Source organism: Barbus barbus, assembly GCF_936440315.1.
Source record: "Barbus barbus genome assembly, chromosome: 28".
In the NCBI taxonomy this organism is placed as follows: Eukaryota; Metazoa; Chordata; class Actinopteri; order Cypriniformes; family Cyprinidae; genus Barbus; species Barbus barbus.
The window spans coordinates 25924632-25948816 of record NC_136756.1 but is presented as its reverse complement, the minus strand read 5'-3'; the positions used below and the strand labels follow the sequence as shown (position 1 = coordinate 25948816).

At 36.5% G+C, this 24185-nt stretch overlaps 2 protein-coding genes across 2 annotated transcripts; one reads left to right on the top strand and one right to left on the bottom strand.

Moving 5' to 3' along the window:
• The first annotated feature begins 266 nt into the window (after nt 1-266).
• srpk3 (SRSF protein kinase 3) lies at nt 267-19732 on the top strand. The gene is made up of 16 exons (XM_079382219.1): nt 267-339; nt 737-848; nt 2685-3076; nt 3924-4032; nt 4207-4294; nt 4682-4769; nt 5575-5681; nt 5779-5944; nt 9499-9524; nt 12623-12821; nt 15132-15353; nt 16330-16427; nt 16546-16653; nt 16782-16851; nt 17710-17802; nt 19060-19732. The coding sequence occupies exons 1-16, from the start codon at nt 276-278 to the stop codon at nt 19242-19244; spliced, it is 2127 nt and encodes a 708-aa protein (XP_079238345.1). The 5' UTR covers nt 267-275; the 3' UTR covers nt 19245-19732.
• A 1-nt stretch (nt 19733) lies between these two features.
• tsr2 (TSR2 ribosome maturation factor) lies at nt 19734-23944 on the bottom strand. The gene is made up of 5 exons (XM_079382218.1): nt 23576-23944; nt 23235-23325; nt 23061-23152; nt 22819-22977; nt 19734-20492 (listed from the first exon to the last, which is right to left on the bottom strand). The coding sequence occupies exons 1-5, from the start codon at nt 23654-23656 to the stop codon at nt 20358-20360; spliced, it is 558 nt and encodes a 185-aa protein (XP_079238344.1). The 5' UTR covers nt 23657-23944; the 3' UTR covers nt 19734-20357.
• Nucleotides 23945-24185: the final 241 nt, after the last annotated feature.

Below are 24185 nucleotides of genomic sequence, written 5' to 3'. Positions count from 1 at the left end.
TATTATTTTTTTTGACATTGTCAGGCTCGCTGCAGTTCACCCAAAAATGAAAATAAAAAATTCAAGCTGACATATTAGCAGAAATAACAAATTTTTTCCAATTCCGAACAATTTTCACGAAAATTGTGTCAATTTCTGTCTTCAGATGAAAAATAAAACACGACAATTTGCATGTATTGTGTTTCACTAATTTGAAATAAGATAACACTTTAATGCCTAATAAATATAAAATATAATGTCCCGTTTCAATCGCATGAGCTGCTGTCGGAGTGCGCATGCGCAGAACAACTGAAGCGAATGTGCGTGAGGTGACAGCTGTCCCGATGATATCAATGAACGGTGAGAGTGTTTTCATTAAAAAACAGCCAAACAGTCCTAAACATGATAGTGTCTGTGGATGTATTATGTGTATTGAGGATAAATACAACAATGCCGGCTCGTCGGAGGGTTAAAATGACGCTTGTTTTGATGACTAGCGTTAGAGCCCGTGTTAGCGGTAAAGCTAAGCGTGAGCACGTTTATGTTTGGATTCACAATGATTTATTGAATTATTCGGGTGGTTATTAAGAAATGCATTCATAGAGTCATATAGGCTGTTAACGATGTGAAATCCTCGATTTGTTGGTGGATTGTCCTCCATTAGTTGCTCATGTATAGTGAATTGGGGGTGGGGGTGCCTATAACAGCATGTCTAATATGTATTATGCTATATGATATTCTCTCTGATGCATGGCAGTACCCAGCAGCGACAGCAGCCTTCCCCAGAACAGCTACGGCAAAAAGCAGAAGAAGAAAAACAAGAAGCACCGCAAAGCAGCAGCAGTGGAGATCTCTAGTTTGGAGCTGGGGTGAGTGTGTCTAACTGGGCAGGATCCAGATCTGGGTTTCTACTCTGTGAGATGCTGCTAAAAATATATAGGAGGGTGGCCATGGGAGTCACTTCTCCAGATAAGCATATTGACTCATGGCCCTCCCTCCCAGGCCATGCATGTGGGACCTATTTTAAAATTGTAGCTACACATTAGGTACATATTGCACATACCTGCATCATGGATAAAAAAAACAAATATTATCCTAAATTCTGATTTTCCCACATTTATTCATTTAGTCCACACTTAAGTAAAAAACCGAATATGGTCAAATAAGGAGAAATGCAAGTGATTAAATTACATTAGCAGTGCTGCGATACAAAATTTCAGAAGTAGGCCAGAATAGCATGAAGATGTGTATGTGCTTCCCCTACATAAATATCCCATGCATAAATATCAGCTTTCATTACTGTTTATGTCATGTAACACAGCCAGAAAATGACACGCTTTTAATGTTGCACTAAAATTTTTAGTGTATTGAATAATAATGTATTGTTTTTATACTATTTTACTGATAGAGAAGTATCAGATTGATTTTTCAGACGATATTTTAAGATATAGCTGTGTGAGTCAATCTATCCATTTTTTGTGGAAAATGCAACAATGTTTTTGTAAATATTGTGTGAATATGCATTTTTATTTTCCAAAAATTATTAGGTGTCAGTAAAATGTGCAGCATTCAATCAATAGTGAGTCAAAGGAATCCAGTTAGTGAAAGAAAATATAATAAAAAATAAATGAGACTAAATGCATTGTTTGCTAAGGCCAGACCATGACGCATCATTTCTTCCCTTAGATTAGAAAAAAACATGAAAATTTACATTTTATATGTAAACATTGTCTATTATATTGTTTTATATTACATTATAATAAAATTTAATTTTTCCAATTTTTTTTTTTTTTTTTTATATATTTAAAAATATTATTATTATATATGTGACCATGGACCACAAAACCAGTCATAAGGGTCAATTTTGTGAAATTGAGATTTATACACTATCTGAAAGCTGAATAAATAAGCTTTCCATTGATGTATGGTTTGTTAGGATAGGACAAAATATTGAGAAAATCGCCATTAAAGCTGTTCAAATGAAGTTCTTAGCAATGCATATTACTAATCAAAAATTTAACATAAGGAAATTTACAAAATATCTTCATGGAACATGATCTTTACTTAATATCCTAATGATTTTTGGCATAAAAGAGTGGCATTTACAGTGTATTGTTGGCTATTGCTTCAAATATATCTGTGCTGCTTATGACTGGTTTTGTGCTCCAGGGTCACATATAATCACAATCGGTATGAACTGCATTCTGTGTTCCCAGATGTCTGAATGTTCTTGTGCATTACAGTGTGCATAACACATTATATGTTTATGTTAGCCATTCTATTGGCAACCCTGCTCTCTAGATATCGGCGTCAAGAAAAACCCATATTGGTTGGCCACTGTTGCAAATCCCTTTTAGATGTACTTATTGGCCGTTTAATAAAAGCTAGATAGACTGAGACACAAGAGCGGCTTTATATTAAGATGGTTCATTGATGTTTTGAATTGCAAAGATGGTTGAAGTCTGTGTGCTTTGAGTGAAATCATAAGCCCTAGATATGAAAGTCACAGCTGGAGATTGCTTATGAAAAGTAGTAGCTCATCAGCGAATAAAAATAGTAACATTCTGCTCCTTTAAACATAGCTGCATTTGCCATAGACAACAGACAAGTGGCGTTTTGTAGAAGAATGTTCTTTCGCACAGGATGTCAACCAGCAGATGTTGTTTTTAAACATCTCTTTTTTTCTTTTATTTACTGCTCTACAGACCCCAGATCCCCTCCTCCGATGAACTGTGTCACATCCTCACCATCCACAGATCCGCCACACCTCCAGAGTCGCCCCCGACACCTCCGTTAAACCTCTCCCAGAGCCCTCCAGACCTGCAGCCTCCGGCCCCCATCCCTCACTCCATTCCCATCGCAGTGGTCCCCTCACCCAGCATCCTCTCGTCTCCAGACACACCTTCCACTTCCACAGCACCTTCACTGGGTCTACCTTTAGATCTCTCCACGACTCCTCCCACTCCACAGGCCCCGGCCAATCAGACGACCCCACCACAAGCACTGAGCCCTCCCCCTCCAGACTTTTCCCCGCCTCCAGCAGAATTACTCGGGTCAGATGATGAGGAACAAGAGAATCCATCAGATTACTGTAAAGGTATAATTATGATCATAAGAAATTAAGTTAATATTTGCTTTATAGCTGATTTTAATTTATCCTTAATATAAAGTTGTTCAACTTGAAGAGGCGGTATCACCAATACTTACTGTGGAAAAATATATACACTGTGATATAAATCACAGTAATTGATGTGTATCTCATCACAGTTCATTTTGCTGAAGAATTAATAAAATGTTAAAAATATTACATAACCGTTTTATAATGCCTGTTAACTACTTTCCAAATGAAAAGCCCTTTATATCATTTCACAATTTTCGATTTTTATTTAGAACATTATTGACACAAAAAATTAGATTATTCATAACAAAAAATACATCTGGTATCACTGCAAAACAGTATTATTTATAAACTATTATAGCTTGTATTAATATTTTGAATTTAATTTTGTATTGTCAGTTATCTTACTAATTTCAGTGTAGTTTTTAGTAATTTTGTTATTATTTTGTCATTTTTAAGTATTACTATTTTGGTTTAATTTATTTTTATTTCAGTTTTAATTTTTATAGTATTATTTCCAATTAGTAATTTCAGTGCAAGGCACCATTTAAATATATTCCTTTAGTTTACATTTTTCATCTAATAGTGATATTTTGTTTCATATTTATTTCAGTTAACGAAAATGTTTTTAAAAGTGTTAGTTTTAATTAAAATACGAGCAGTATGTTATTATAAAACTAATAGTTCTGTCTCTGAATTCTGATCTGATGACCTACATTTGAAGCTGCTGTAAAATAGCTGCATTGCATGCTTCATTAATGCAGCAATAGTGACTGATAATGACTGTTTGAATGTATGTTATGGTAACAATATTAAATTTTTTCAGGAGGGTATTATCCAGTAAAGATTGGAGACCTGTTTAATGGCAGATATCATGTGGTCAGGAAACTGGGATGGGGTCATTTCTCCACTGTATGGCTGTGCTGGGATCTACAGTGAGTACTTTACATGCTGCGATGTACATGAATCCTAATCCCTGAGATTAAACTGCTGGAACTAGATGCACAATCTCTAAATATTGAGATGTAAGCTGATTATGGATAGTCAGCCAGATAATCATGTATGGATTGGACCGTATGAATTCAACATTATATGACATTTGTCTGTAGGCGGAAACGGTTTGTGGCACTGAAAGTGGTTAAAAGTGCCCAGCACTACACTGAGACTGCACTGGACGAGATTAAACTACTGAGATGTGTAAGTCTGAGGACTGATTACATTCAGGAGCGTCTCGCTGCAGCCCATAAGGTCCAGGGGGCGTGGTTGGATCCAGATCCAACTCCTCCCACCTCACATTTACCTAAACCTACCCATCTCCACGCCCTGATCCCTAAACCTACCCCATCTCCACGCCCTGATCCCTAAACCTACCCCATCTCCACGCCCTGATCCCTAAACCCACCCCATCTCCACCCCTAAACCTACCCATCTCCACCCCTAAACCTACCAATATGATGTCACACTTGGATGTGGGCGGGGTTGGATGTCCACCGCAGGATGCAGCGAGCCCTACTTGAATACATTAGCATTTTTGATTTAAAATTTTAAAACAAATATATATATCCTGACAGAATTTTTCCTCAGGTGCGAGACAGCGACCCCACAGACCCCAAACGAGAGAGGATAGTTCAGCTCATTGATGACTTTAAAATTTCTGGTGTCAATGGTGTTCGTATCCTTTACTGCTTGCATCACATGCTCATGTTTTTGCACCTGTTATACGTCACATCTGATGTTTCATCTGTGAAGTCAATGTTGACCCTCATTTACATTTGAATACATGTTCTTGTTCTTATTGTGCACAATTAGTGATTTAAAAAATATTTCATCAGAATGTAACAAGTCTCCACCTCTATTTTTAGGTGAATGGTACTGTTGTGTGTTGTTCAAATTTGAATTTCCATCCCATTTTCCTCCCCAAAAATGTTATTTTATTTTTGCTCAAATTATTTATTTTTTCTACATTTCCATTTTAATGGGTTCATTAAGTTCAATCATAAAAAGCTTGTCCAATGAATGTAATTAATACAACTTTAACAATTTAATCAATCTTTTAAAATTCAATCAAATGTGACTATATCAATATCTTTACACAAAACATTTGTATTTTTATAAATTATTTTGTTTATTATTTTTGTCAAATGAAGTACAGCAGAAATTGTATTTTTAAAATGTATCTTTTTTATATATAGTGATATATTTCTATCATAATTTCTTCAGGTTAAAGAATATTTATTTTGGTGGTTTAGTGTGAGTTTCTGTGTGTATATACAATTGTTTTTTTTATCAAATGAAATGGTGAAAAACACCACCTAAAAACACCATGAATATTACCACCGATTGAGTATCTATGCTAGACGAAACTGTGTCGCTCACTTGCTTTGGGACATGTAGAACATGCTGACATCATATTTCAGTAGCTGTCTTTTTATGGTTTATTAATCACAGATTCTGTCCTTGACTCCTTGACCTCTCAGATGTGTGTATGGTACTAGAGGTGCTCGGTCACCAGCTGTTGAAATGGATCATCAAATCCAACTACATGGGTTTGCCTATGGTCTGTGTGAAGAGCATTCTTAGACAGGTGGGTCAGACTTGTTTTTACCAGTATACGGTATACACATTGCACCTCCATCAAAAGCATGGGACTGATTCATACGTGTCTTATTTCTCTCCTTCAGGTTCTCGAGGGCTTGGATTACTTGCACACGAAATGCAAGATCATCCACACAGACATAAAGCCAGAGAATATCCTGCTGGATGTGAATGAGTTGTATGTGAGACGACTGGCGGCAGAGGCCACGTTATGGCAGAAGGCAGGAGCTCCGCCCCCTTCTGGCTCCTCCGGTACTGTTCTTTATTTTAAGTGTGTGACTCACCTGAAACTCACCTTAGTATCACGTGAGACTTACATAACACTTCCTTCAGACTCATGTATGACTCATTTAATGCTTGCATAATAAATACATTCAATATTAAATAGACAATATATAAAGAAACATACATTATCTTCATATAAAATGATGAACAGCATACATTGAAATAAACCAGGGATACTCAAAGTCAGGTTTACTGCACATCAGTGAGACTATAGCCCTATTCGCACGGGATTAGTATTACCTGGTGACCTCCAGTCATTTGTAATGATTGCGGCGGTTGTCTGTGATCTTAATCCTGTGCGAATCGGCCATGTCTGTAATTTGGCCAGCATTTGGCAGGTCGTATATCATTTTTCAAGGTTTTTGTTTCCTGTGTGCCTTTTTATCCATCTTTCGCAAAGAATGGAGCTGTGTTGGAGTGCTTGATAGTATTTTGGGTGCTGTTATATCACTACACCATTCAATTTGCAGAAAGAGAAAGCTGAAAAGGTTTAATGTGTTACAAATAAATCAAGCATAAAGCTTGAGATATTACTTTAACCTGGTGAAATGTAAATGACACGGGGCATAAAACTATTAGTTTCTTTTTTTTTAATCCATCTAATTGGACCATAGAACGGGACTCTCAAAGCCTTGACATCCGGGTATCCGGGAGATAAATCAGTAATTTCGAGTAAAATCACAGGCTTCGCTTATCCCGTGCGAATGCACCACACGAAATTCAGATGTGGGGGGGTAATTTCAAAATCACACATGGTCCCCACATAATACTAATCCCGTGTGAATAGGGTTTATGAGTGGTCCGCCACTGCAATCCAGAGTTATTTAGAAAGTCATTTGCGTGTCTGTGCAGACTAAACTACATCACTCCCACTATAATCAAGCTGTCTGAACGCTTTTAATGGGAGCTTTCTAGTTTTATCTCACTACTGCTCTCTTCCAATCTTGATCGTTGTAATGCAGTTCATTTTGTTGTTTGCAGTTTAGACAGTGTGAAACATACTTTTAGATTACAATTAATTGTTTTAATTATTTGCTTATTATTAATATTTTTGTTTTCTTTAATGTGTCACCGGACTGAGTTTGCCTTCATCTGTGTTTCATTGTATTTGTAAACCTCTGAATCTAAAATAAGCATAGTTCTTGACTTTACACATGAGCTATAGTGAATTTGATATGAATATCTTTACATGTGAATTAAATAGTTGCAAGCTCATTTATGAATTTTATTTTAATTAAGTCAGCATTAAATGAGAGTTCACCTCATCTATTTTCTAAATTGATGTTTTTGATATTCCTGTGAATTGTTTGCATGTTTAATTTTTAAATGCTTTTGACCTTGTAATTTTGGTTAAGCTTCTGTCTGGCGAAGCATCTCAGACTTGTCTGAAATTTAGTCCTTTTAAAACCAGACCCTTTTTTACAATCAACTTCAAGCTCTCATTCAGATCTGCCTACAGATCTGTATACAATCCGTGTCCAATCAACATCCGATGGATAGAGCCAAGTCTCTTCTCTAGTTTTTTTTTTTTTTTTAGATAATCCAATTCACTCGAATGTATGTCACACAATACAGAAGAAAAAAACTGTTCATTTTATTCCATTTCATCACATTTCATCCATTTCATTCAATATAATTATGCATAAATAAGAAAAAAAATAGTATTCACTGGCATTGGACATTATGCTAAGAAATGCCTTTTAATGACAGCCTAGTATTAAAGGAATAGTACACCCAAAAATGAAAATTAGCCCATGAATTGACAGGAAGCGAAGTGGGAGAGAGAGAGGGGGCGAGATCGGGAAAGGTCCACAAGTTAGGATGCAAACTCGTGCAACAAAAGAACTTAGGAAATCTAAAGTGCAATGGCACTATATGTCAGCACACTGCCACGAGGCTATTGGTGCCGACAACATATCCATATTTAAAACTTTATCAATTGTAATCTCTAGCTTCTGCTAACTGTCATGCTGTTCATAACTGTTCATGAGAGAGTGGCGTTCCAGCGGATGACGTAGGTGTAGTGTAAGCTCCGGTGAGAAGCGATGAACGTGGAAGCACAGAGGAGAGAGCAAAACAAAACTAGGGTTGGGCCGATTGACGATGGCATCGTCCATCGCCGATGACTGACAGACATCACGATGTTGAACCGGCATCCTGATGATTCCTTCTCCCCCACCCCCTCTTCCGCAATCCGGCGCAAGTAATTGTTTACTATGGTAACGGAATCCCTAAGGGGAATAAATAGCCTACGAGATAGGAGGATAAAAATACTTTCCCTCTCAATTATATTGTTGGGTAATTATACTGCGTCTAAATTGCAGGCATCAGGGAACCGTTACAAATATGCAGGGAACTGAAACAGCTTTCGAATGCACACTCTTATTTTACTTTTACTTTCGAGATTCACGATCACACGGACTCCATACTACGGCGCAGCAGTACCATACATTTTACAAGATTAGATGTTTGTCAGTGGTGCTCAGTATCTGCAAATCATTCGCCATTGTCCTATCAGTCATCTCTCCTTACTCTGTGTATGTGGTAAGTGAGCTTTCATGTACTGTAATGTAACAGGCTGCTAGCAAGCGGCTAACCATGTCCCTTTAGTAGCTCTGTAGAACGCGTTATTTGTTTTCCGTGTGTTTCTGCATATGGATTCACACTTCGGGCACACCCCTAAGAAAGTCATATACAACTAGGATGGCTTGAGGGTCAGTAAATCATTGGGTAATTTTAATTTTGGGGTGAACTCTCCCCTTAATGACAGTTTTGATGAAAGATTTGAGGCTGGTTTAACATAGGTTTGGTTTAACTTTAGTCAATACTTGGACCAAATGAATATCAAGGATTGCCTGGTTATTTATTCACTCTACACCCTGAATTTTCTAAAAGTGTCCCATGAGTGATATGATTTGAGTATCCCTGGAGTGAATGATAACAACACAATCTGCTGTTTGCCAGTGATTTTGACCTAACAATTAATTGACATCTAATGATCAGCTGTGCTTTGCTTTTTCAGGTTTAAAACAAGCCACAACTGAATTTCATCATTGATTATTAACGATTAGTAGCTGTAGCCCTACATACAGCTTTACAATAGCAGTGAGTGTCAGTATTTTTTCAAACAGATTTGCCTTGCTGTGGATTTTAGCTGAAGCACAGTTGTTTTATCCTCAGTAATTGAGTCCAGGTCATAGAATTAGGGGTTACTTTTCAAGTGAATTTTTTTTGTTTAGCTTTCAAAGGTAAGAAAGCAAATTAGGAAGTCATTTGGGTGTGCTTTTAACTTTGAATCAACTACAAATGTGCTGTTAAATTGATCTGCATGCTGGTCGTCATTTCTCCTCTGCTTCTGTGGTGAATATGCCAATCATTTCTCATTTATTCTGTCGTCTGTTTGGTTTCTAACTGGTGTCCTATCTTTTCTTTCTCTGTTTTCTTTTTATTTTAAATTATTATAATTATTATCATTGTGGTTTTCTGTCCCTTCCCTCTTTCCTCTTCTGTTCTGATGGCAGTTAGCACGGCCCCAAGGGAAAAACAGGTACGTTCAGAGTTGTGCCTGCTGAAATACAGAGAGGATGTAGTTTGTCCTGGTGACACATGACTGTTTTAATCTGCCTGCTGTACCCTAACCCACCCTTGCCTATGTAGATATATGGGCATAAATCTCTGGGAAAGGGGCGAATCTCCATGACTGGGGTCAGATCCACTGATCTGGGAAAAGGCAATGCAACCTATGCTCAAAATATGCTCTGATTTCCAAAAGAATGCACCGTTTTGGCGGTTTTATAAAAGTGTAAACACACAGAGTATACGTTTAAATGCTCTGTGCATGAAGAAAACATTTCTTTCTTTTTGCCCAAGTCAGTGGATTTGGTCTTGACGCTCTTTGCCGTCCCACAGATGTGTTGATTTTACACGGTTAACTGTTCACTAACAATATTAGACCTTTCAGAGGTGTTTACATGCTGGAGCATTAAACCAGCTAGCTATCTTTCCTCATCTGATCATTCTGCAATTCGATTAATTTTCCTCTTTTATTCTTCAGAAGAAAAGTTAAAGTGACTATTTTAGAAGTGAGAAAAGAGCAATGCAGTAAGCTGTTCTCAGACAGGAGCATTATCTTTTCTCACGTGTTGACAGCCAGACAGAGATCCGCTGCGTTCCCGCTGCCTGTATTCTGCTTTTCTTATTTCAGCCACCACCTCTGCATGGTTGAGAGTGATTTCACAAATTACTGTCACATTTTCCTCTCTTCTGAATATAAATGAGATGAATGGCGAAAAGCAAGGCTGTCTCCACCGCTGAGATGAGAAAAGAAATGATGAAAAGAATAAGATATCTCAAAATTATTAGCTTGGGACGGTGTTATATTATTAAGACCAAAACAGATATTGAGTTTTATGTTAAAAGAGCCCCATGACCAATATGCCAAACTGGCTTTTAATTATTGTTTTATTTCTTGTTGTATCATATGTAAAAATATTTTAATGTTGTTAATAATAATAATACTAATATTCAGTCCAGCGATAAAATAAAATGATTGCATTTTTATCTGTTTTGCTCTATTTTAAATATTAGGCTACTGATTTCATTCTTGATAAATGGCTGTTACATAGTAGTTTAAGAATACAATATTTTTTTCTGCATGTCTCATCTCAGTTTCTTATTATTATTGTTATTAATTATTACAACAAAATATATTGAAAATGATTGATAAACAATAAAAAAAAAAAATCTTCTTATGCCTTTTCATTTTGTTAGACTACAGATTTCTTGAATAAATGGCTGCTACCTAAAGAAATTACTTTTTAAAAAGAGTAATTATCTAAAATAATTATCTCCAGTGTTTTTACTGCATGACTCAACTCAACATGTTTTAGGTCGGCTAAACTGCTTTTCACCTTCTTTATTATGGCATATTTTAATTTAGTTAATCTTAGTCATTGTGATTCCTTCTGTGCATCACCACCTTGTTAATCTTTTCACCTGTAAATGTTCTGATGTGTGCAACAATTGCTAATTAATATCATAACTGATTTAAAAGGTTTGTAACTTCTGAGTGATTGAATCCTCTGTTTGTATTATAGAAAGCATTTCTTCAGACTGTGAGCAGTATCCGTAACAGACGGTATTGCATGCACCTTTCTGACCCCTTTAGGTTACAGTGACCCAGTTTATTTGCTATACAGTAACCAGAGCGTAAGGCCTAGAATACATTTGAGTACCTCTGATAAATTTATATCTGCACCTACAGCAGGAAGTGCAGTAGTTTTACAGACAGCGCCAGACGCAGAGGTTCATCGGGTCAGTCCTGTAAGACTGGGCTCAGTAGAGCGGACGTGTCACGGCTCGACCAGACAACAGACACGGCAACAGAGCTGCCATCCCAAAATAGTCCCAGAGCTGGAAATGGCGCAGGGGTGTCAGATATCCCCTGTGGCAGAATTCACTTTATGCTGCATCAGTGTAAGCTTAGAGTATCAAAAATGAGCAAATCGTTTAGAAAGGATCCCTGGACAACATGTCATGAAAATCATGATTAATGCACAGTGTTTGGCTTCTGTAACTAAATAAAATAACCCCTCTGCATGCCATTGCTGACAACTGTGCCTAAAGTTGGCTAGCCATGAAAGGACTTATTGAGGTGAAGTGTTTAGGTCAAGGACACAGTGGTGATTTACTTTTTTGCTGAGTTTGAACCAGCAACCTTGTTAAAGGAATAGGTTACCCAAAAATATTCTCACCCTCAGGCCATCCAAGATGTAGATGAGTTTGTTTCTGCATCGGGAAAAGGTTTAGCTTTTCATCACTTGCTGACCAATGGATCCTCTCCAGTGAATGGGTGCCGTCAGAATGAGAGTCCAAACAGCTGTATGAAACATTACAACAATCCACAAGTAATCCACACAACTCCAATCCATCATTTTATGTCTTGTGAAGTGAAAAGCTGCATGTTTGTAAGAAACAAACCCATCATTTAGACGTTTAACTTCAAACTGTAATTCTGGCCAAAATACTAGTCCATAATCTATAATAATGCTTCCTTCAGTGAAAAAGTCCATCCACTTTTGTCCTCTCACATCCTCTGACATATTTGTTTTGTACTGTTTTCACTTGTAAATGATGCTTGATCTGTGCATATTTCTGTCCTGATTCAGAAAATGTAAATTGTTCACTGGAAAAAGCAATGTTATGGATTATAGACTCATATTTAAGTGAGAAGCAGTGGGTTGAAGTTAAAAACGTCTTAATAATGGAGTACTTGTGGATTATTGTGATATTTTTATCAGCTGTTTGGACTCTCATTCTGACGGCACCCATTTAAGCAAGTCATGTAATGCTGTTTTGATGAAGAAACAAACTCACCTTCATATTAAATGGACTGATAGTGAGCAAATGTTCAGTGAATTTTCATTTTGGGGTGAACTGTTCCATTAACCACTATGACACATTCTGCTTGTTTGAGAACATATTAACCATTATAAGTGTGTGCGATTAGTTTGCTCTTGCAAACATAATCATAATTTCACGGGTCGATCGGCTAACATCAGACCATATGTTTGTTTTAGAAGACGTTTTTGAAAGTAGACTAAGTTAAGTAAACTTAACTTTCTGCCCATGTGTGTTTGTGTCTAGATGGGTAAATTATCAAAGAATAAAAAGAAGAAGTTGAAGAGGAAAGCCAAACGGCAGCAGCGCCTGTTGGACGAGAGGCTATTGGACCTGCAGAGGATGGAGGATTTGGATGGAGTTTTGCCGCCGGATGCTTCTGGAAACACACGAGCGCTCTGGAGGCTCAGTGAGGATGGAGAGGATGATGACAAACACGCACAAAGTGAGATACATTTATATGTATATTTTCAGCATGCACAAGAGAATGTAATTAAATTGAATCATTCTTTCGAATCATGTTTTAATGATTCTTTTAAACTAATTTGCAAAAAGTGTTGATTTACTTAAATAAAGGAGGGCTTTGTTAGCTTAGGTACTGAAATATATTATTACTTCGAAAATGAGGCTTTGTAAAATACCTTGTGGGGAATTCTGTGAGCTATTGAAAGATTATGTACAATATATGTAGGAAAAAACACAAGATTAATGTGTCAAATCAGTTCAATTTATTTTTGTGCATATTTCAAGGCAGAAAATAATGAGACATCCATTATGCACGTCTCCTCTTGCTCCTGAGTAAAGAAAACATCACTCCAATGTCCAGAGCGAACAACAAATCTTTTACTCAAGTGCCAAAGTGTTTTCATTTCTGTAAACGGTATTACTCAGCATTAATGGCCATCAAATGGAAATCTAATTAATGAACTGACTTAATGAACCATTTACACATGCAAAATGACATGTAGAACATTAAGATGAATTTTAGAGAGAATGAAGCTACGTGCGAGTTATGTAAAAAAGCAGAAGCCGAATCAATCTTTCTTCAGATTTTATTTATTTTTTTATTTTAGTTAGCTTTAGTTGTATATGTGGAAAATAGGCTCTCTGAAAATTTAGTGGCTAGATGGAAAATTGTCATGACTTAAGATTATAGTCAATATATTTTGTTAAAACAAAATATATCCCTTAAAATCCGGTGTTGTGTTTCAGTGTAAACGGACCAAAACGGAGACTTTTGAAAACGATGGCGTGGCTGCCCACATTCGCTCTGCGTATCCTTGACGACCGTGTAAACAGTAACATGCTCGTTATTGTACCCATAGATATGTACGGGTAGATCCCCCATTTGACCGCTCCAAGCACGCAGACGCGTCCACCATTTAAATAATAGGGAATCTACCTATATATATCTATGGTTGTACCTGCATGAATGGTCACGTGACATGCGTTTTCGGTTGTGTAGTGTAAACTGAGATCGTTTCTGAAACGGCAGTGTAAACGGGTATCGTTTTCATTCTAAAACGCCGTTTTAAAACGAAGACACATTAGTGTAAACGGGCCTCATTCTGCTGAGTCTGACAGTTTTTGAACACAAGAACATTCCTGAATGAAGCTATAATTAAAATATTGACAAATTTAAGATTCTTCTAGATTTAACATTATAAAGTCAGTTTCATAAAAGCTCCCTGATTAAACTTATGACCATATGGCGATATTACCAATGTCTTTCCCAGGATATGAGCCATTTTCAAGTATAGTAAGGACAGACATCACAATATAGTAATTATGTCTGAAATTTCAGAATTGCAAAAAATCGATGGGAGGTGGAAACGCATTTGCCGAACAAATTCTGATGTAGCGAACATTAAACCCATGTGTCTGCTGATGGTGTTTTATATACTGTTGGTTACTAGGTTACCAATACCACCGCCATCCATTGGAACAATTTGATAGAAATGCACTTTAATCGCATTTCTTTGTTGTTTTCTTTTTTTTTTCTTTTTTGCGAACTTTGAAAAGATTCTCTTCACATTTGGATGGAAACCCATCTATTAACAAGATGTTGGTAATTGAATTCAACATCATTGCTTAAATAACTGCTGATTAAATTTGAAAAATGTAAAACTTGTATCAGAATTCTTTCAGCAAATGATATTTTCGCTTATGGCAACCAATCATATTTTCATCCAGAGTCCAATATGTCTGAAGCGTATTTTGATGGACTGTGATGGTTTTAGCTCCTCCAAGATGCTTTAATATTCAGCAGAATATTAAGAAAAGATTAATTAACTAAGTGAGGCCAGATTAAGTTTTAGATTTTAGATAGGCTAAACTTAAAAGCAACATTTAGAAAATGTTTTTTATGTATGTATAGATGATTTATTTATTTACTTGTTATATTTTTCACTTCTTTCTCATCACTAATAAAACCATGGTAGCTGGCATGGTGCTAAATTATGAACAAACAGATGCTCGCTTAATACGAAACTAATATGTAAATCTCTTAATTACATTTGAACACAGAATAACAAATAATAACAGCTAGATCTAAATCCAGAGGATAATTGATATAATCATTGTATGTCACCCAGCACAAAAATTGTTCTGTTAAAGCATCAAATCATTCTGGACATGACACTGAATTTCTGTAAAGTTGCTTTGAAATCGTGTATTATGAAAACGCTGTATAAATAAATCAAACTTGACTTTCTCTGAAGTATTCAGAAGGTTTTTCTCTTTATGTGTGTCACAGTGAACGGTAACGGACACTCTATAGGAGCTCTGAAAAAACACAGTCCAGAATCGGGCTCGTCATGGTTGGAGGAGGGCTGTAACGGCTTCGGACCCCTGCGCTTCTCCAGCCCTGGATCGGGCCTGTCCGGCATGTCTGGCTCCATCCTGTCAGCTACCTCTGAGTCGGCTCTGTCCACTCTGTCCGGATACTCCACTGAGCGCTCACTGCTCTCTCCCAACAGTACGTACTCTGCTTTGAGCTGATGGAAAACAACAAATAGAGTGTCCGGCCGCTTTATCAGCGGCCTTGGTTCTGGAAGTATTTTTGCCCGTTCATTATTCCCATAGGGATTATACAGTCTTTGTTTTATAGTCTTTGAATCACAAACCATGAACAAAACCAGCCAGCCATAAGTTAAATCAGCATTACAAACTTTGATTTGAAGCAAAATAATGTTTGAAAATCTGACAAAAAGACAAAGGTGTAAAACTGTGTACTTAACAGGTTTAATAAGAGAAAGAAGCATTTTAAATCATATAAAGGTCCCTTTTAACATTACGAGGTTCTGAGAATTCATCTTAGTTCGGTAAACTTCTATAGTGGTGAACGGAAACTACAACATCTTTTTTTGCAACAGTAGCATACTGAGAGAAAAAAATACTGAGAGATTGATTGTGGTGATCAGAAAAGAGAAAGATGTCAAATTAGCTGTCAATCCATCAGCTGTTTATATTAGAAACATACTGCAGCTGTCACAAATTTTTTGTAATTTTGATGTAATATAACGTGTAGTGTTAAAAAATGTGCATTAAAGTTTAAAAATGGAAATATTCAAACTTTTCAAGATTTATGATGTTAGTAAATGAGACATATCATTAAGATGCAGAATTATGGATATTATATATTTTTTCACTTGGATTCCATGTTGAAAACTGTTTTTGAAAATAAAGTTGAAATAATGTGACTGATGGCTTTAACCAAAGCACATACCATTGATTAACAACCTCATAGTTCACAGTAGGTCTGTTTAAGTTATCGCTCAAAATCAGTTCCCCTGTGGAGAAAATAAATGGGATTCTTACTTCTGGAATCCAACCGCTGCTCTCTGTAGGCTTTTTATCTTAAATTAAGTGTCAAATATCTTCTGATTGGCTGTAATTATGTTGCTGAAAATTTCACATCAATGTTAAAATGGTCTGTTTTTTTTCCCCCACAGCGTACTCTGCTGCTGATTTCTTAGTGAATCCTCTAGAACCTCAGAACGCAGATAAAATACGGATCAAGATTGCAGACCTAGGCAATGCATGCTGGGTGGTGAGTACAGTGGGTCGATTCCAGCCATTCAGAAAGTGAATTATGGATCACATCAGGTGTTTGAACACAAAGAGCTGGTGATGTGTGATGTTTACTGATGTCCTCTCCTCCACATCAGCACAAGCACTTTACCGAGGACATCCAGACGCGTCAGTACCGAGCTCTGGAGGTGCTGATTGGAGCCGAGTACGGACCCCCTGCTGACATATGGAGCACGGCGTGTATGGTATGAACTCATTCAGTGTTGATCTAACATCTACTTTTCCATGAAGACGTTGAAAAAAATGGTCAGGATGTACAAGCTTCCTGCTTGTGTGTCATGTGAGAGAGCAGTAATATGATGTGTCTTCACAGGCGTTTGAGTTGGCGACTGGAGACTATCTGTTTGAGCCTCACTCAGGAGAGGACTACACTCGAGATGAAGGTCCGTTCTCTTGGTCTTCCTCCCAGGTTACTTATATTCAGTGACAATAGGTCATTTTTTAAAGACTGTTTTAATGGGATGAGCCTCTTAAAATAAAGTACACAGACTTGTACTTATTTTTCTCTTTTCAAATACTTTTTTTTTTTTTTTTTTTTGCTTTGCATCAGTCTCAGAACTGTAGGCTTGGTTCATGAATCAAAAAGTTTGAGATTTGTATTTAATTTTTTTAAGAAATTAATATTTTATTCAGCAAGGATGCATTAAATTGATCAAAAGTAACAGTAAAAACATTTAGAATGTTACAAAAGATTTCCACTTCAAATAAATAGTTGTTGAACTTTCTATTTATCGAAGACTCCTGAAAAAAAGCTAACACTGTTTCTACAAAAAAATGAAGCAGCACAGCTGTTTTCAACATTGATAATAAAAAGAAATGTTTGTTGAGCAGCAAATCAGCATATTAGAATGATTTCTGAAGGATCATGCTTTGATCACAGGAATAAATTGTATTTAAAATATATTCAAACTAGTGCTGTCAAATGATTAATCGCATCCAAAATAAAGGTTTTTGAGTATATAATATATGTTTGTATACTGTGTATATTTTTCATGTATATGTAAATACACACACAGGCATCTATGTATATTTCGGAAAAAATATGTTGTTTATATATTAAATATATTTATATGTAATACTATTATTTTTATATTTTCAAAATATATACTGTATGTGTGTATATTTAAATGCAGCAAATGCATTTTATGCATAAATGCAGCCTTGGTGAGTGTAAAAAGTTCAAAAAAATAAAAAATGTCCATAAAAATATGTTTGTGTGATTCTTTTGTGTTGTTTTCCAGATCACATAGCTCACATCATTGAGCTGCTGGGTCCCATTCCTCCACACTTAGCCCTGTCAGGCAGATACTCCAGAGAGTACTTCAGCCGAAGAGGTAAGAGCTCAGCAAACACTATTCTTAAAAATTTCCTTCAAAAAATGTGAATCTGGATGATTAAATTACAGGTGAATGTCAGGATGAATATAAAGCCTGAGTCACTTTCCCCTTAAAAAAAAGAAAAAAGGGTTTGCATGAAGAGGGATCATGGATATGGTCCATTAAGATGAGATTCAGTCATATTCAGGTCATAGTCAAGTCACCTTTATTTATATAGCGCTTTTAACAATACAGGTTGTGTCAAACCCCCAGAGACAAACCCCAGATCATTGTGACTTGCAGGTTCGTTCATTTAGTGCTTGTTCTGAAAAGGTTTTCCACAGACGTGTGATGAATAGTCAGGATATTATTAGCTCAGAATATCCTTGCTGAAGATCAACCCGTTCAAAAAGTTCGCTCCGCTTGATTTCTAATCCACTGAGAGAGCCTCTAATGTTTCCTAACTCCAGCAACAGAGCATGACTGCTCTTATAGTGTTGAATGTATAATTGAATGAATAAATTCCATTTGTCCACTGCTATAAAACGACAAATCCCACCGTCTCTCATTAGACCTGAGATAAAAATCCCTTAAAATGCTCATGAGACTATGACTGCAGTAACAAGATATTTGAAATGCCATGTGGTCTATAGTAGGAAGCATCTGTTTTTGTGTGTGTATAAAATTTTCAAAACTTGTTGAAAAGTAAAGCAGCAGATGCTTATATATGTGACCATATGGACCACAAAACCAGTCATAACGGTCAAGTTGACTGAGATTTATACACTATCTGAAAGCTGAGTAAATAATCTTTCCATTGATGTATGGTTTGTTAGGATAGAACAATATTTGGCTGAGATGCAACTATTTGAAAATCTGGAATCTGAGGGTTAAAAAAAATCTAAATATTGAGAAAATCGCCTTTAAAGTTGTCCAAATGAAGTTCTTAGCCATGCATATTACTAATCAATTTTTTTTTTTTACATTTACAGTAGGAAATTGACAAAATATCTTCATGGAACATGATCTTTACTCAATATCCTAATGATTTTTGGCACAATAGAAAAATCAATCATTTGACCCATACAATGTATTGTTGGCTACTGCTACAAATGTATTTTATTTATTCAAAATTTCTTTACCTGGATTCACAACTTTCCTTCAGATAGTCCTGGACTACTTTCATAGAAAACAGGCCACCTTGATATTTGCATGCTGTTTTGTCCTTGAGTTTGCATGAGAATGTTTTGACCGAGTGTGTGTATTTGTATGTAGGTGAATTGAGGCACATCGCCAACCTGAAGCCGTGGGGGCTGTTCGAGGTGTTACTAGAGAAGTACGAGTGGCCACTGGATCAAGCAGCTCAGTTCAGTGACTTCCTGCTCACCATGCTTGAGTTCATCCCGGAGAACCGCGCCACAGCCGCCGAGTCTCTACAGCACCCCTGGATCAACTCCTAACACGCCGTTTTCCTTGTGTTCACTGCGTTTGTGTGGTCTGCGTCATTTAGGTCCGTCTGATCACTTGGTGCACACATCCACCTTTCAGAGCATAAACTCACTGCTAAGGTAAAACATACTGGAGACTGAGCACAGACCTAGCTAGAACCTCAAACCTGTTGTTTTTTTATATATATATATATATTTAAAGAAGCTATGATCTCGGAACAGGATGGAGAGAATATGTCTGTAGTCTGTCAAGTTTTCATTGTACGGTCATTTAATTGTGTAGAAGGTTCACATATTTATGTTAAAATAGTGCCTTGACATGCCGTCTGCAAAAAAAAGAAAAAAAAGCCCCTCACCTTTTTATATTTGTCTGCGAATATGTGTGAGGAATGCTTGTTTGTGAACATACAGAAGACTGTATGAATACTTGACTGAATTCAATAAAGACTTGAGCTCTTAAACCCTGTGTACGGAAGAATAAAGGATCACTTACAAACGTCATAATGGAGTTTTTTTTTTAATCTTGATGTGGTCACCATAATGTACTGTAACAATGGAGCCTGTTTTAACATTGTCAATAATAATGAGAAAAACTATGACAACTCTGGCACTTTTTATTTTTTTCTTCCACTGACTACAGAAGGCTAGCGAAACCTTTACGCTATGTTTGAAAAAAACAATACTAAATTGTAAAATCCAGCACTGCATTTTACCATTTTACTGTTGCTGTGACACTATAGTGACACAAGAGGGCGATAAAGGACTATTGCAGGCATTAACCTACAAGTAATGAGTTACAGGAAGTCAAAGACCAGTGTCATGGCTAGGCCACAACTAGACCATGAAAATGTATATACATATTTGTATATGCACAAAAGACCAGACCAGTTACAAAGCATACACATATTGATGATTTCATTAGACTGTGTACTCCAAACTAAGCATTTATGAAAGAGGTCCAGTGAGGAGATCCATCTGTTTTAACATTAGCCAGATGCACCATTCTGTGGGTTTCATGAGTTTGTCACGGTTGCGAATACAGAAGTATTCAGAGCTGGAGAGACAGAGAAGCCCTTAAAATGTCTTAAATTAAGAAATTCATCAGTCCTAATACTGCAAGTCCAGTCACTTCTTCCTGCGCACAACCGTCCAGCCATCATCCTCTTCCTCATGATTCGCGGCCCGAGGAGGAAGATGCTGCTCCTTTACTGCTGCACCGTTGACAGAAGCTCCGACTGCACCTCCATCACACTCCATAGCCTGAGAAAAACAACCAGACAGAATTCATAAAGGGGACATTTGCTTCTAATGCTGCATAATATTACTGTTAAAATTCAAAAACATCAGCCAGTACCAAATATTTTGTACCAATAATTAATAAACATGAAGAAAATACCTAAATATATGTACCTTTATAGTTTTTTGTACTGACTTTAGATGAATATATTTACTTAAATATATACAGTGCCCTCTATAAGTATTGGAACAGTAAAGACAAAGTTGCTCTGTTGGCTGTGGAGTCAAGACATTTACAAATATGATTAAAAGATGAATATGAGACAAAACTACAGAATGTCACATTTTATTATTAGCTGTTTCAACACTTACATGTTTTACCAAATAAGAAGTTCAGCACTTTTAGAGTTCATCCCACTCATTGATGAGAGCATAAGTATTGGGACAGTTGAACATAAGGCAGATATAAAAGATTAAAAGCTATTATTTAGTTGCAGATCCCTTGCACACAATCCCAGCAGTGAGTCTGTGAGCCATAGACATCACCAGACTCTTGGTCTCTTCCTTTGAAATACTTTCCCAGCCTTTAATGCAGCCAATTCCAATTGTTGCTTGTTTTGGGGAGTTTCTGCCTTTACTCTCCTCTCCAGCTGGTGAAATTCATGTTCAAGATGGTTTTGTACCCTTCCAAATTCATTCTGCTACTGTCATCATACATTAAGTCATCAGTAAAGTTGAGAGGGCCTGTTCCAGAGACAGCCATGCATGCCCATGCCATGACACCACCTCCACCATGTTTTACAGATGAGGCTGTATGCTTGGGATCATTTGCAGTTCCCTTTTTTTCTCCACATTTTTGCTTTCCCATCACTTAGATAAAGGTTCATCTTTGTCTCATCGGTCCATAAACACAGTTCCAAAACTCTTCTGGCTCACCTTTGTGCTTTTTTTGCAAACTCTAATCTTGCCTTTCTATTTTTGGTGCTGGTCAGAGGTTTGCATCTTGCTGTGTAGCATCTGTAATTCTGTGTCAAAGTCTCCTGAGGACAGCAGATTGTCAGAGCATCACCCCAGCTTTCTGGAAGTTGATGGTGATTTTACAGACACGTCTTTTAGGGTTAATTTTCACAGCTTTTATGATTTGTCTGTCATCAACTACTGTTGTTTTCTCAGCCGATCAGGTAATTGTTGGTTGCTGGTGGTTTCCAAACTCTTGATTTCTCCATGCCCTTTGTTTTTGCTGGAGCTCTAACTGACTTCCTCTTTTCTTTTAGCATCTAAATTGCTTGCTTTTCTCTCAAAGTCAGCTCCCTCATCTTCATCCTGGTCTGTGTGTGTCATCATCGAATGCAAGATTCAGAATACAGAAGTAATGGATATAACTGATACGACACATTCCCTGCTTTTAATATCTGAAGAATTAATGCAACAGGACACAGCTGATCACTTAGAAAGACCTGTGAGGCAACTGCTCCAATACTTATGCTCACATCAGATAGAGGGATGAAACTCTAAAAGTGCTGAACTTCTTAGCTGGTAAAACATGTATGTGTTGAATCACCCAATAATAAAATATGACATTCTGTAGTTTTGTCTCATATTCATCTTTTAATCATATTTGTAAATGTCTCGACTCCACAGCCAACAGAGCAATTTTGTCTTTAGTGTTCCAATACTTTTGTGTGTGTGTGTATAAAATACAAAAATATTACATACTATATAATATTATCTAAAATGTTAAATATAAATATTTCAACATTCATAATAACATAACATGCCAACAAGTAACAAATATTTTGTACCATTAATTCATAAGAGGATTTTTGTATTTAATAATTATTTTTATTATTTCTTTATATCATATATAAGTATTAAAAAATAATACATACACATTTTTATATTACATTTCTATATTTAAATAACGCTTAAAATATTAAATACTGATTTAAAAAATACATATATATACAGGCATATACATAAATACTAGTGCTGTCAAACTTTTTTCTTTGCATAATGTGTGTGTTCTGTGTATATTTGTTATGTATATATAAATTTGTAATGTAATTTAATACAAATGAGCACAATGGAAGCATTGATGTTTTTATAAGTCGCTTTAATTACATATTTATTTAAATATTTACATATATTTATATAATTTATAAGTACATTTCTAAATATATTTAATATATAAAAATAACATTTCTGAAATATATGCATGCATGCATGTTTATTTATACATACATAAATATACACAGTACACACACATATATTATGTAAACAAAAACTTATTTTGGAATGCGATTAATCATTTGACAGCACTAATAATTACACACACACTAATATACTATACCTCTTCATCTTCACTCTCATCATCATCAGCAGCAGCAGCAGGTGTGACCTTTGCTCTCCCAGTGCTCTTCTTCTGAATCAGCTGCTTGATCTGCTCTCCGACCTCCGTCAGTCTGTCCTGCTGACACTGCTGGAACATCTCACACACCTTCTGCGCCACCTGAGCGACAGTCACACACACACAGACTCAGCTCGCCAACTGTAAATACCTCCAATTAATATCTACTCAAAGACAAAGCAAACCTGCGGCAAGCTGCCGTCATCCACCACCGTGTCAAACTCGTTGTTCATCAGGTCAGAGATGAACCCCTCCACCTCGTCCTGCTGCAGCTCATCTGTGAGGAGGAGGCACAAACGGGTTTGCTGTGAACATCAGAAGATCTACACAGCTATAGTGAATGATTCACCGGCTCTGACCGTTATCCATGAAATACTGCTGCAGCGCGTCCACCATCCACTCCGCTTTCTGCTGACTGTACGCGCCTCCGAACCCATTATCCACCGCGATCTGCGAGAAAACACTCAAAGCTACAAATCACAACATCAAACCGAGCTGTGCAGCTGGACACATATCGCGACAAGACAAGGCAGAACTTTAAGAGTTAGATGGCTGTTTATTGTATATTAACGTCATGTTTACACTTGGCTAACCAGGTAGCAGTGTGGTTTCTGAATTCAAACTAAAGCTTGTTTAATATATATGACACTATTCTACGAAATATAAATTTTTCAGAATATAATGTTTTAAATTTACTAACTTGTAGCACCGGCCATGTTTCCAAAACAGCCCGAACTGCTTCACTAAACAATTCACGTGTGGAAGATGCGAGCGGCGCCATCTTGAAAACCAACAGAGCTGAAGAGTCGATCACAGAATTCACAGCGAGAGCTGAAGATGCACCAGGAAAAATAATCAATCACAGAAATCGCAAAAACAACTAACTTGACTTGAGTATTAACTTTTAAGGTGAAAGGTGCCTTTGCAATGTAAATATATATTCATTAACATTTTATGGATTTTATCTAATCTTTTGGATGAGTTTGCTTACTCGAGGATCAGAAATGTACACTTTTTGGGGGAATTTTAATTTTTTTACATATTTGATAAAATGTTAAGTATATAGTATGAAGTGTGTGTATACACACACACACACACACGCATATATATATAACTTGTAACTATATATATATGATGCATTAAATTGATCAAAATGACTACATTATAATCCCAATATATAGTAAATAGAACAATTTTACAAATACATTTTCATTTTTTAAATACTCTTGTATATATTCATAGAAGATAGATACAACTTATTCAGAAATGTACATACCTTTATTGAATCGTATATCTTTGATACAATAAAT